Source organism: Chiloscyllium plagiosum, chromosome 5 (genome assembly GCF_004010195.1).
Source record: "Chiloscyllium plagiosum isolate BGI_BamShark_2017 chromosome 5, ASM401019v2, whole genome shotgun sequence".
In the NCBI taxonomy this organism is placed as follows: Eukaryota; Metazoa; Chordata; class Chondrichthyes; order Orectolobiformes; family Hemiscylliidae; genus Chiloscyllium; species Chiloscyllium plagiosum.
This window is the reverse complement of record NC_057714.1, coordinates 72,354,354-72,367,320: the sequence shown is the minus strand read 5'-3', so window position 1 is coordinate 72,367,320 and position 12,967 is coordinate 72,354,354. Positions and strand designations below refer to the sequence as shown.

Genomic DNA, 12,967 nt, shown 5'->3' with positions numbered 1-12,967 from the left:
TAGACTCTAACATACAAACTATGGTGTATTCTAATTCAAAACTTGTTTAATTTCACTTCAACTATACTCTATTATTTGGAAGGCATATACAAGTCTTAGCTCAGTCCTTTTTCCAGTGAAACTCAATTTAATAAGTTCAGTGTCTCTTTACAAATTAGTGTGCATAAGGCATGAAATCATTGTGAACATTTCTTAGAACCTCTTCTAAAGCATCTCAATCTTTATTAAGGTAGGGACACCCCATATTCCAGAATTAGCCTCACCACTGAGTATACGATGTCAGAACAACTCATTTGAATTTAGTCCCAATGACCTCCTGCACCTGCCTTATTTGACTGGATACTGTCAATCGCAAACAGATAGCTGTAAAACTAATTAATCCAACCCTTTCAAATTCAGGCATCCAAAAACCATACTACCTCTTCGTAGTACAGTACCTAATGCCTCCAGGATTTTCATCTCTGCTATTTTATTTAGTAGTTGCTTCCATACAATGAACACTTTGCATGAACGATTTCCTGATGTCACCCACAGGTAACCTTTCACTAATCTTAACAATCATGAACAAGAGTTAACATGTATAAAAAAGAGAAGCACATAAATGCAGACAAAAGATCAAATACCCAGCCTTACCAACATTGTTAAGATCTATTACCTACATTTCTAAAAGACCTATTCTACGTTTACTTTTTAAAAGACTGAAAATATTCATATCTAAAACTTAATTGAACAATAGTGTGAAGCAATTTGTAGAAGGGTAGATAACAGGTTGATTAAAGATTAAGCCAGCTTCACTTCTATGGGAGTACCATTAGCTCAGAAATGTAAAGCAGCATGGGAACCGGGCATGAACATATCATGCTGCCACATAGACAGGCAATTTGATGAAGAAATATGTTAAGAAACTAAGATATTTAAAGAAACACCACCTTTTTCTCATGTTTCCCGGACAATGAATCACTCTGATTCTCAATTCCCAATTAGTTATTAGCAGAGGGAGGGAAGGAAACTTAAACGCCTTCGTGGTGCTTGAAAGGTAATGTTAATAGACAACACAGCTGGTCAGTTACTTGCTGGACAGCATGCAGGGATTTGAAATATGGAAAATAGTATTAACATTTAAACATTAATTTCCAAAATTTTCATGATACTGGATTCTACATTCTCAGGCTGTAATCAGCTACACATGCTGTGTTGTTTTTTTAAGCTAACTTCACTTTTAAAAATAAACTTTTTAATTTTCCCTTAAAATTCTCTATTCTATCACCAGAATCGGTTGGGAAAAGTGGAGATACAGCATCTGAATTGTAATTGATAGCAATAGACGAGGAGTGTTTTCCAATAATCTATTCTTTATATTATTAATTCATGAACTGAATAAAATAATGGAGTGTTTACTTGTTGAAGTTTGCAAATATCAAGTTAAGAGCGACACTAAGTAGGAAAGATGGGGCAGAAAGTTACACGGGACTAGACAGATAGTTATTTTAATCCATCCTTTTCGATACAACAATAGGGTATTTGAACCAGGATGTAGGGACACCATCACCATGCCAACAGACACTAGGACTAGACAGGTTAAGTCAGTGAGCAAACAGAGTTCAACTGTTTGCAAGGTAATTTGGGAGAGCAAATACACAAATCATGAAAGGTCAGCAAACAGGTACAAAGGTACTCAGGGCTAATGGAATTATCTCAATGAGTGTGGAATATAAAAAGGAATAAGTCATTTTGCAGTTGTGTAGAACCTTTGTCAGATTCCTTTTGACAGGAAAGATGAATTGATCTTGTTGAAAGTGTGCAATGTACATTCAAAAGAATAGGTTCTAAGGGTTAAATTATGCAGCAGGTTCTGACTGCCAACCTCCTAATTGTCATAAAAGCAAATTACTGCAGATACTGGAATCTGAAACCAAAAGAGAAAATGCTGGAAAATTTCAGCAGGTCTAGCAGCATCTGTAAGGAGAGAAAAGAGCTGACGTTTCGAGTCTAACTGACCCTTTGTCAAAGCTACAAAGGGTCAGTTAGACTCGAAACGTCAGCTCTTTTCTCTCCTTACAGATGCTGCCAGACCTGCTGAGATTTTCCAGCATTTTCTCTTTTGGCCTCTAATTGTCATATTGCAAACAGGAGGCATTTTTCATTTCAGTAGTGCATTTCATCCACAGAAGTGAGGGATCAATCAGGTCCCCAACTGCACCAGGCAACTAGCTCAGTTATCTTGCCCACCTCCTGATAATTTGTCACTAGCTGACAAAGATTACCCAAATATCTTGAGTTCGTTTCTTAGTCACACTACTGTAGTGTTCAAGATGAAGCAATATGATTGACTCTCAATTGCTCTCTGAAATGGTGTAGCAAGTCACTCAGTTGTATCAACTGTTACAAACTCTAAAGAAAGAAATGGACTCAGACAGACCCTGGAATCGACAGGAAATAATAATGCAAATCACAGCCCCACTGAATCTGCCAAATCCTTTTTACCAACATCTGAATGAAAACACAAAAATTAGGACAGCTGTTCCAAAGACTAGTCAAACAACAGTCATATTCTCAGAATCATAACTTCCAGACACTATCACCACAATCCTGTTCAACAGGCAGGGCTTAATTATGAGTGCATTCCTCCCATCACTGTGTAAAACTAGTAGGATGGTGAAAAACAGCAAATTCTCGAACAAGAATATTCTACATTTTGTATCAAATGCTTTTAAAGTATGTTGCCATGAGTGTATTCCTTTGTCAAATGGTGTTCAGCAACATAGCTTCCTTTTCTGCCAGTATCCTCAGCATGAGTTCAAGCAGTGCCTAAATTTTTGAAACAAATCAAACTCTGAATAAATTCTTTTATGAATCTATAATACTCTATACCTGTGATGCACAATAAGACTACCTTACAACATATTCTTTATTATAAGTATATAATATACAAGTTTTTAAAACAAAGTACCCAATTCAACAAAAAAATTCTGATTCACTTTTAGAAAGTTTTTCTTAAAAGAAACCCTGAAAAACAAAACAAAAATGTCAATGCTGGAAATCTGAAACAAAAACAGAAATTTGCAAATACTCAGTCGGTTTGGCAATAGCTTTGAGAGAAAGCAGAGTTAATGCTTCAGGTCCAATTTCTGTTTTGTTCCTGTTTATCTTTCCTTACCCCTTAAAGAAAATGATTGATCCTTGGATTAAATTTCATATAAGGCTTTTGATCGACATGACTATTTTTCTTGGTTGGTTTAGCTGACTGTCAAGGAATGGAGGAGTAAATGAAAAGTTTATCCTATTTTGTTTTCAAAACAGAAAGTCACTACACATGCAGACAAACAATACAATTGCATTACCTCTACCACGTAAGTATCAATAATGTTTTCACGGGGCAACAACCAGTGGACTACTTCTTCCTCATTCATCACTGGAGCAAGCTCAAATTGCTTCAGGTAATTGAAGAGCAGCTCTTGTACTTTTTTCATGTCCTTTTGCTCCATTGGCCTCAAACCAGTTGTTTTGGGAGTCTAGCAGAAAAGAGATAATAGAATTGTCATTGTGATAAACAGAATTTGGTATTGCTACTTCTACCCAAAATGCTGCATGGCTTCCCTTCATACCATGAAACTTATTTAAACCCAAAGCTGTAGCAATACGAGCATAGCCATCAATGACAACTAGCATAATGTTAATATTTAGTTTCAAAACTAACTTTCCAACAACTACGCCACTGCATATGCTTTATAAGGTAATTATTTCAGTGACAAGGAATTATTCTACCCAATAGTTTGACAAAACAAATACTGTAGTATAAAATACAATTTAAAATGGACAAATTACCAAGTATTGCAGACCTAATTGGCCTAATTTTTCTCTCACTGAAATAAATACCTTAGGAAAGGGGCATTAAGTAGTAAATTAGAAAAGGGCCTCACTATTTCCACAGTATCTATTTTAGGAAGGATGTGGTTTGTGGTGCTTACATCTGGTAACCTGTACAGCTTCATAGTTCTCTGTAAAGTCATGTTTCTGCTGAGATGAGAGAACTTCACTTCTACCAGCTTTCTAGGGTTTAGAGATCGATGCCAATACCTTTGAATATAACAGCAGTATTAAACATAAATAATATTCATTGGTAGCTTAGCATCAATGCAATGGATCACAAACTTCCAAGAACATTAACGGCAAACTAAATACAGCCTGAAAGAATTATAGGATCAGTTTTTCTAATTAAGAAAATTAAGTTTAAAACCTGATCACAACTGCTGAGTGGTGAGAGCAGTAAATCATAGAATCATCAAAGAATTCCTTTAACATGGATGCAGGCCATTCCACCCATCAAGTCCACACTGACCCTCCAAACAGCATCTGATCCAGCCTCACCATATCCCTCTCTCCCACACCAATTAACATCTGTACTTAAAAACAAATTAGTTTATTCACATCTTGTCTGTTTGTGGGACTACTGGTAAAGAATGGATGAATTTGTCTACATAGCGACTGCTGAACTTTAGAAAGTAATTCACTTCTAATTGCTTTGACGTTAAATCCATCACTTATTACTAAAATACTGAAAATAAAATCAATGACTTGTATACAGACAAAAAAGTTTAACAACAATCATTATATTAGCTCTAATAAATATGCTGATGTATCACTTATTGTCAATTTATGAAGTGTAATTTTTTCAACAACAATAGCATACTACCTGCATGTCGCTACAGGTTTTGGAAGAACCACTCCTGCTGTGTACACTGCTTGAAAGATCCCTTCCAAATTCACTCTTCGTGTAATTTCACGGATTAAAACTGGAGCAACACGTTTTGACCGCAGCTTCTTGTGCACACAAAGAAAATTAATTTCAACCATCTTCTTCTCGCTGACAGAAATAATTAGAAAACACTAAATTATGCATCTAACATAAAAATAAAGTAATAGGAAACAGACCCGTAAATATTCTTAGTGCCTTCATCACTGTTATGATAAATATTTGAATAAAAGTTTCAGCATATAATATACATTTTTATTTCACCGTGCCCGACTATATTCCTCAGGGGAAATACTCAGTGTGGCACCATTATATATAATAAAATGGATACAGCAGCATAGGAGGCTATTCAGTCCATCATACCTGTGCTAGTTTACTGAAAGACCAACTGAGTTCACCCCATTCTCCTGCCTTTTCCCCATATGACAGTAAATGTTTTCTCTTCAGACAATTACCCAGTTCTCTTTTGAAAGACATGATTAAATCTATTTTTACTACATTTAGACACTGCAACACAGACCTTCAACTACACATTGAGGTACAAAAATTTTCTTCACGACATCATTGCTTTTTTTTTAACCAATCTCCCTAGATTAGTGTCCTATGTTCTCAATTCTCCAGCCAATGGAAACAGTTTCTTTCTACCTATTCTCTCCACACTGCATGATTCCAAACACTTCTATCAAATATCCCATTAAGCTTCTCTTTTCCAATGAGAATAACCCCAGTTAATCCTAATCTATCCATGCAACTAAAGTTTCTCTTCTCTTGAACCACTCTTATGAATCTTCTTTGCACATTCTTGAATGTCTTAATGTCATTAATAAAGTGTAGTGCTTAAAACTTGACTTAGTACTCCAGCCGAAACTGAGTCAATGCTTTATACAGGTTTATCTTAACTTTTTTGCTTTCTCTCCTATGCCCCATTTATAATCCCCATTATCCTGGACAGTTTGTGAACCACTCAACCTGCCATGTCACCTTCAACAATGTGAACCTGCATATCCTGAAGACCCTCTGCTCTTGCACCCTGAGAACTTTACCCTTTGTTATACATTGCCTCTTCATGCTCTTCCAATCAAAGTGCAGTCACTCCAATCACTCCACAATTCTCTGCATTAAATTTTTTCTTGCCACTCAGCCAATTTCATGTTGATGTTGCTTTTGTTCCTCTTACACCACAAAATTCAAAATTTTCTCACAAGTCAGTCATGTGGTACTTTACTAAATATCTTTATGACATCCATGTATTCCAGACAACCATATTACCCCATCCATTCTCTATTACTTTATTAAAAATTAATTAGTTTAATATGATTTGATCTTAATAAGTCTATGCTGGCTTTCCTTAATTAAACTGAATTTGTCCATTTGACTGTTAATTTTGTCCTGATCTATCATTTCTAAAACATTCCTCAGTAGCAGATGACTTATTGTTACACTGTTTTCACTGTACCCTTGCTGGTTGAACTGGGAAGGATGGGTAAAATAGACAGCACTGGAGGTGCTGGGTAGCATGAAAGGGTGGAGGTTTGACATGGGACTAGGTGGGAGGGGAGGTAGCATGGGAAGGGCAGATGCAAGGGAAGCATGAAATTGGGAAGATAGGGATGATATGAAAGATGATGGATATAGCAACAGAGGGATTAGATGGGAACAGTTTTATTGTACTGTCATAATAGGGATACCTCACTTCAAAATGATTTGCAGGTGTCGACTAGTAAAAATAGGATTAATGCACGGAATTAAAATATTCACTTCATGCTTTCTTTCCAGGAAAATGGAAATCACTGCACATCTCATCATAAATACCAACTAGACAACTGTACTGCCAATGAAAACTAATTCATAGGTATTGTACAGATTAGCATTGTAATCAAAAAACAATTATTCTTTCCATTGAATTAAAATGACTTACATGACTTATAACTTATTTAAAATGCATTCATGTGTTGCATACTGGCAATTGTAAGATAATAACGTTGTTGCTAGTAGCAACAATATGGTTACAGTTGCCATGTTAGCCAAACTGCAAAATGTGACCTAATGTAACAAAGCTGTTCAACATTAACAAGCAATTTTAAAATTATTATTCATACACATTTTAAAAAAACCCAGCCTATTACATGAAGATTGAAATGAAGTTTGGCAAGGTGATTATTTTATATGCGACCCCAAGTCCAGGTATGTTCAAGTGGTATTGGTATTTAATTGCGTTTAGAAACAATATTGCAAGAAAATGCAGTTCATTTATTAATGAAGGACTTTTGTCAGCTGGGTGAATGCTGTCACAAACTGACTGTGGCCTGAATTTGGTACAAAGCTGCACTGAAGCATTAGGAATACAGTAATTAAAATCATAATACTAAGATTACAAGAAATAGGAACATGAACAGGCCAATCATATCATCAAACCTGCTCCACACTCAATAAGATTGCAGCCTTACCACCACTTTCTTGCCTTTACTCAATAGCTCTCATCAATTGAAAATCTACTGAACTCAGACCTGAACATATTCCATGGCCTCAGCTCCACTGCTCTCAAAGGAAGAGAATTCTCAAGAATGGTAACACTCTGAAAGATGAAATCCCTCCACCTTTGAGAATCAGCATCTTTAAATTGTGCCCCTAGTTTTAGATTCCCTAACCAGGGCAACGATTCTCTCTTATGCCCCTCAGAATCTTATATTTCAAATAAGATCATCTCTAATTGTATAAAATGCAAATGAATTTAGGCCCAACCTCTCTGCATAAGATTATCCCTTTATCCCATGGATCAGCCCAATGAATCTTGTCTGAACTGCTTCCAAAGCAAGTATACATCAGTGCTTAAGAAAGGCGATGAAAGCTGTACACAGTACACCAGATGTGATCCCACCAATGCCCTGTACAGTGTAGCAAGACTTCCTTACTTTTGTAATCCATCCTTTTTGCAACTAAAGTCAAATCTCCAATGCCAAAGAGAGCTTGCCAGCAACATAATTGTAGCAGATTGACGTGAGCACCACTATCAGAGCTCACACATGTGAAAACAGACATAATAATCAGTGAAACAATTTAAAGACATTTGAAACAAATAAAATAGGAGAACCTACGTTTCATAAATACGAATATTGGCAGGAATTGCACTAATGAATCCTACTAATTTTCTATTTGAAGATACACGAACTCCACAGTGCCACTGTGGTAACCAGCCTGGAGGACGAAGTGCCCTGAAAGAACATGCAACTTTTAGATTAACAATCCCAATTAATATCAAATTAAAATAAAATTTCCAAAAGGCATCAGTAACTAGAATTGTGTACTCACCACTGCAAAAACTGAGGAGAGTAATCAAATCTAAACATATTGTCATCATCCTCCACATAATTTTCATTGAGCAATGTATATAATTCTTTCAGCTGAAAGCAAGAACATTCCAGTAAAGCTCAGTTCCAAAAAAAAATTTATGCTTCATGTCAGTAACCAAGTGTTCAATTTCAAAACTCTGTGAAACATTTTAACACCCAATAACTCTAACACTCGTCAGAAACTGTACGTCAAGTTTAGATTTTATTTAAAACGTGAAATGGAATAATATTTCCTAGAATAAAAATCAAAATGTAGACTTGGTGTGACTTTATAACAAGTCAATTGTAGTTACTGTACAAATGAGAGAAATGGGCACCTAATCGGCTTTTAATAGCAGATGACTGATATCTCAGACTGACTTTTTAAAATTGGCAATCCAGCATCGATCCATTGCTCTACGCTAACCTGTATACCTGCAAGTTTATTTCCTTAAAGTAGCCATCGAATTTCCTTTCTGAAATCATTGATTGCCTCTGCTTCCACCACGCTTACGACAGCAAGTCCCTAGTCATTATCACTATCACTTAATTTTGTTAGCAGTACCATTGCAGTCAAACACCAGAACCACCACATCTTAAATTTTGTTGGAACCCAGTAAAGTATTTTGAAGGGAGTTACTGTTGTAATATAGGGAAATGCAGCAGTGCAATTGGTTTATAATAAATTCCACAAACAGTAATGAGTTTAATGATCAAATCAACTTCTTTAGTTGAAGCAGATAAAGGACAAAATTGGACAGTTCCAATCTGATTCAGGACGGCCACAATATATAGGCTATGATGTTTCTTGAAATAATGTTACAAACTACTCTTAGGTATTACTATATACAATTCTAAACGTATGCTGCAAATTTTGATCCAACTTCACCTATATAGTGTTATAGAGATGTACAGCACGGAAACATACCCTTTGGTTCAACTCTTCCATGCCAGATATCCCAACCCAATCTAGTGCCACCTGTCAGGATCTGACCCATATCCCTCCAAATCCTTCCTATTCATATACCCATCCAGATGCCTTTTAAATATTGCAATTGTACTAGCCTTCACCACTTCCTCTGGCAGCTCATTCCATACACGTTCCACCCTCTGCATGAAACAGTTGCCCCTGAGGTCTCTTTTATTATCTTTCCCCTCTCACCCTAAATCTATGCACTCTAGTTCTGGACTCCCCACCCCCTGGAAAAGACTTTGTCTGTTTATCCTATCCATGCCCTCATGATTTAATAAACCATGAGGTTTAAACTATAAGGTCACCCCTCAGCCTCCAATACTCCAGGGAAAACAGCCCCAGCCTGTTCAGCCTCTCCCTATAGCTCAAATTCTCCAACCCTGGCAACATCCTTGTAAATCTTTTCTGAACCCTTTCAAGTTTCACAACATCTTTCCAATAGGAAGGAGACCAAAACAGCATGCAATATTTCAACAGTGGCCTAACCAAAGTCCTGTACAGCCGCAACATGACCTCCCAACTCCTGTACTCAATACTCTGACCAATAAAGGAAAGCATATAAAATACCTTCTTCGCTATCCTTTCTACCTGCGACTCCACTTTCAAGAAGCTATGAACCTGCACTCCAAGGTCTTTTTGTTCAGCAACACTCCCGAGGTTGTTACCATTAACTGTATCAGTGCTGCTAAGATTGCTTTCCTAAAATTCAGCACCTCACATTTATCTAAATTAAACTCCATCTGCCAGTTCTCAGCCCATTGGCCCATCTGATCAAGATCCTGTTGTAATCTGAGACGACCTTCTTCACTGTCCACTACACCTCCAATTATGGTGTCATCAGCAAACTTGCTAACTATACCTCTTATGCTCACATCCAAATCATTTATATAAATGATGAAAAGTAGTGGACCTAGCACCGATCCTTGTGGCACTCCAATGGTCACAGCCCTCCATTCTGGAAAAACAACCCTCCACCGCCACCCTCTGTCTTTTACCTTTGAGCCAGTTCTGTATCCAAATGACTAGTTCTCCTTGAAATTCAATGAGGTCTAACCTTGCCAACCAGTCTCCCCTGGGGAACCTTGTTGAATGAATTATTGAAGTGCATATACATCACATCCACCAATTTAATAAGGGTTTGATTTTAATTTCCTATATCAATTACCCCCAAGACAGCTTCGATTTAGTGGAGGGCTCTCATTTTCTGGCATGTAAGTTGAATTTCTCAAAATCATTTGAGCAGGAAACTTGGGGTTCTTGTGGTGCAGTGGTAGTCCCCCTACATCTGAGCCAGGAAGCCTGGATTCAAGTACCACCAGCTCTTGAGGTATGTCATTACATCTTTGTACAGGTTGTTTAAGAAATATCTGAACAAGGTTTTTCCAGGCAGAAAGAAAGGACTTTCCTCTCAACAAACTGGAGTGGATTCAGATTGTGTTCAACACTTCCTCCAAGACTAGCTCACTACAATTCCAAGCCCCACTCCCCTCCCAGCTAATGGAAGAGATCAAGTAAATTTCCCACATTGCCCTGTTTTCTCAGCTGGGAACAAGGAAAGGGGAGGATAATGTACAAATAATATGGAAACTGAACTTTTGTTAAAAAGTTCTATTTATAAGAAAAATAGAACAAACTATCAATTATTTTGTACAAATGTAAAATATTTGAATTACAAACCTCTTCAGAACTGCCCATATCCAGAGTATCCCACATGAAGCCATGAGGCAATGAATATGGCTCTTGACGAATATTCTCTTTATCTGGTTCAATAGAACCATGAGTTGTCACAACCTCATCTGCAGGGACCAAAACAGAGAACTCTCTTTTATAAATTCACTGCAGGCATAAAGTACCAGTAATGCAATGTAGATGCTAACATAATTCAATCATGTTTAGATAGAGGAGACAGACTAGGTCAACAATAATTTTTATGACTAGTTGTAAAGTCATAAAATTAAATTGAGATGTTATTTGGTACGAATATCCCAATCAATTAGCTTTGAAACTTATTCTCCTTTAAATATAAACAATTCAAACTGGTGGGTTCTGCAAAATTTCCCAAACTGTTTATGCTTTTTTATTTCCAATTGAAAAACTGAGACACTCAAGTGCCATTTCCTCCTTCTACCACCTTCCATCTTGCTCCGTACTAAAACTGGCACTCTAAATCAAACAAGTAAATCACATTAGTAACTGTGCCAGTCTACAATGCTGCAACCAAGGGAGTTATTTCATTAACCTAAGCAGTCAATGTGCAGACACAATTTTGTTGAAGTCCAGAAGTATGAGAAGTCAATTCTGCCCACTGTTTTCCTCGTACACACACAATTTCATGAAATTAAGTAATTTAAATTTTAGAATCTCACAGAGCTACACAGTCATAGACATAGCCCACCATATCTATGCTGACCAATAAACACAAAACTACAATTCCATTTACTTGCTCTTGGTCCATAGCCCACTAAGCCCTGGTATTTTAAGTGCTCACCCAGATGCTTCTCAAAATGTTCCGAGAGCACCTACCTCCACCTTCTCAGGTAGCATGTTCCATTTATTTACACTCTCTGAATGAAGGTTTTTTCTTTCCCTCAGATCTCCCCTAAACCACTTGATCCTCACCTTAAGCTTATGCCCTCTGGTCTTAGGCACATTTGCTATGGGTAAGAGATTCTCACAATCTACTCTGAGATACACAAAATTGTGATGGCACAGACAAATCAGATCCGTCCTCATCCTCCACTTCTCCAAGGAAACCAAATTCAACCTATCTAGTCTCCCATCACAACTGAGGCTTTCCATCCCAGAGAACATCCTGGTGAATTGTCTTTGCAACTTCTCCAGTGCAATCACGTCCTTATGATAGTGTAGTGACCAGATGTGCACAATATTCCATCTGTTGCATGACCAATGTTTTATAAAGTTGTACCAAGACTTCCTTGCTCCCATATTCTATGCTGCAGCTCATGAAGGTAAGCATCCCATATGCCTTCTTCACCACTCTGCCTACCTGGGCTGGCACCTTCAGGGTTCTATGTACTTGCACACCAATGTCCTTTGTTTCTCTCTTGGTACGTTCTATTCATTGTGTATATCATTCACTTATTAGACATCCCAAGGTGATGATCTCCCACTTATCACAATTGAATTTCCTCTGCCCAATTTATTAGCTGATCAATATCACACTGTAGCCTGAGACTATGTTGCTCACTATCAACACCACCATAAATTTGTGTGTCATCTGCACACCTACTAATCATACCTTCTATGTTTACGTCCAAATTGTTGCCTTGAATCACATGGACCATCCTACCTTTTGATCCATTCTTCCAATTAGGACCTTATCAAAGGAAGTTTACTACTATTTGTCTACTATTTATAAATCTTGTAGAATTATAAGTAGCTATTTATATTTCCAATTCTACATAGCTCATGAAGCTGTGGGGAACTGAACATAGAAACTGACACATAAATTCACCAAGTATTTAGACAAATATATCTTACTTTACTGAGCTTCACGCATTAATATTAAATCATAATAAAATAACTTTGATATTGTCATACTTTAAAATGTAAGGATCGAATAAACAATGTAAAAATGCTGATAAACCATTCCCCGAAAGCCAAAACATACAAAATTCTAGTTAATAAAGGAGACCAAGTATTGAGCTGCATTAACAGTAGCACTACACTACATTCAATTCTAAGTGAGTTAGAATAGTGACAAGTTTTATTTTTGCTGTTTTACCTACTTTTAAAAAATATTAACGAAATGTACATGTTGCTGGTGAGCTACCTTCTTAAACTGCTACAGTTCATGGCAGGGTTTATGGTGGCAAGGTATATTCACAATGCTGTCAGGGAGGGAGTTCCACGATTTTGACCCAGTGACAGTGAACAAAGAGTGAGACAGTT

General features: G+C 37.0%; 1 protein-coding gene across 2 annotated transcripts in view; it reads right to left on the bottom strand.

Moving 5' to 3' along the window:
• nmt2 (N-myristoyltransferase 2) overlaps window positions 1–12,967 on the bottom strand; it is a 42,240-nt gene that overhangs the window by 9,571 nt on the left and 19,702 nt on the right. Inside the window, exons 3-8 of one of the 2 annotated variants that reach the window (XM_043690326.1) lie at window positions 10,733–10,861; window positions 8,063–8,154; window positions 7,849–7,965; window positions 4,694–4,864; window positions 3,969–4,077; window positions 3,342–3,512 (exon numbers count right to left, since the gene is read on the bottom strand). In XM_043690326.1, coding sequence (XP_043546261.1) covers window positions 3,342–3,512; window positions 3,969–4,077; window positions 4,694–4,864; window positions 7,849–7,965; window positions 8,063–8,154; window positions 10,733–10,861 — 789 coding nt within the window. The remainder of the gene's footprint in view (window positions 1–3,341; window positions 3,513–3,968; window positions 4,078–4,693; window positions 4,865–7,848; window positions 7,966–8,062; window positions 8,155–10,732; window positions 10,862–12,967) is intronic. The other variant, XM_043690325.1, reaches the window with a different exon arrangement.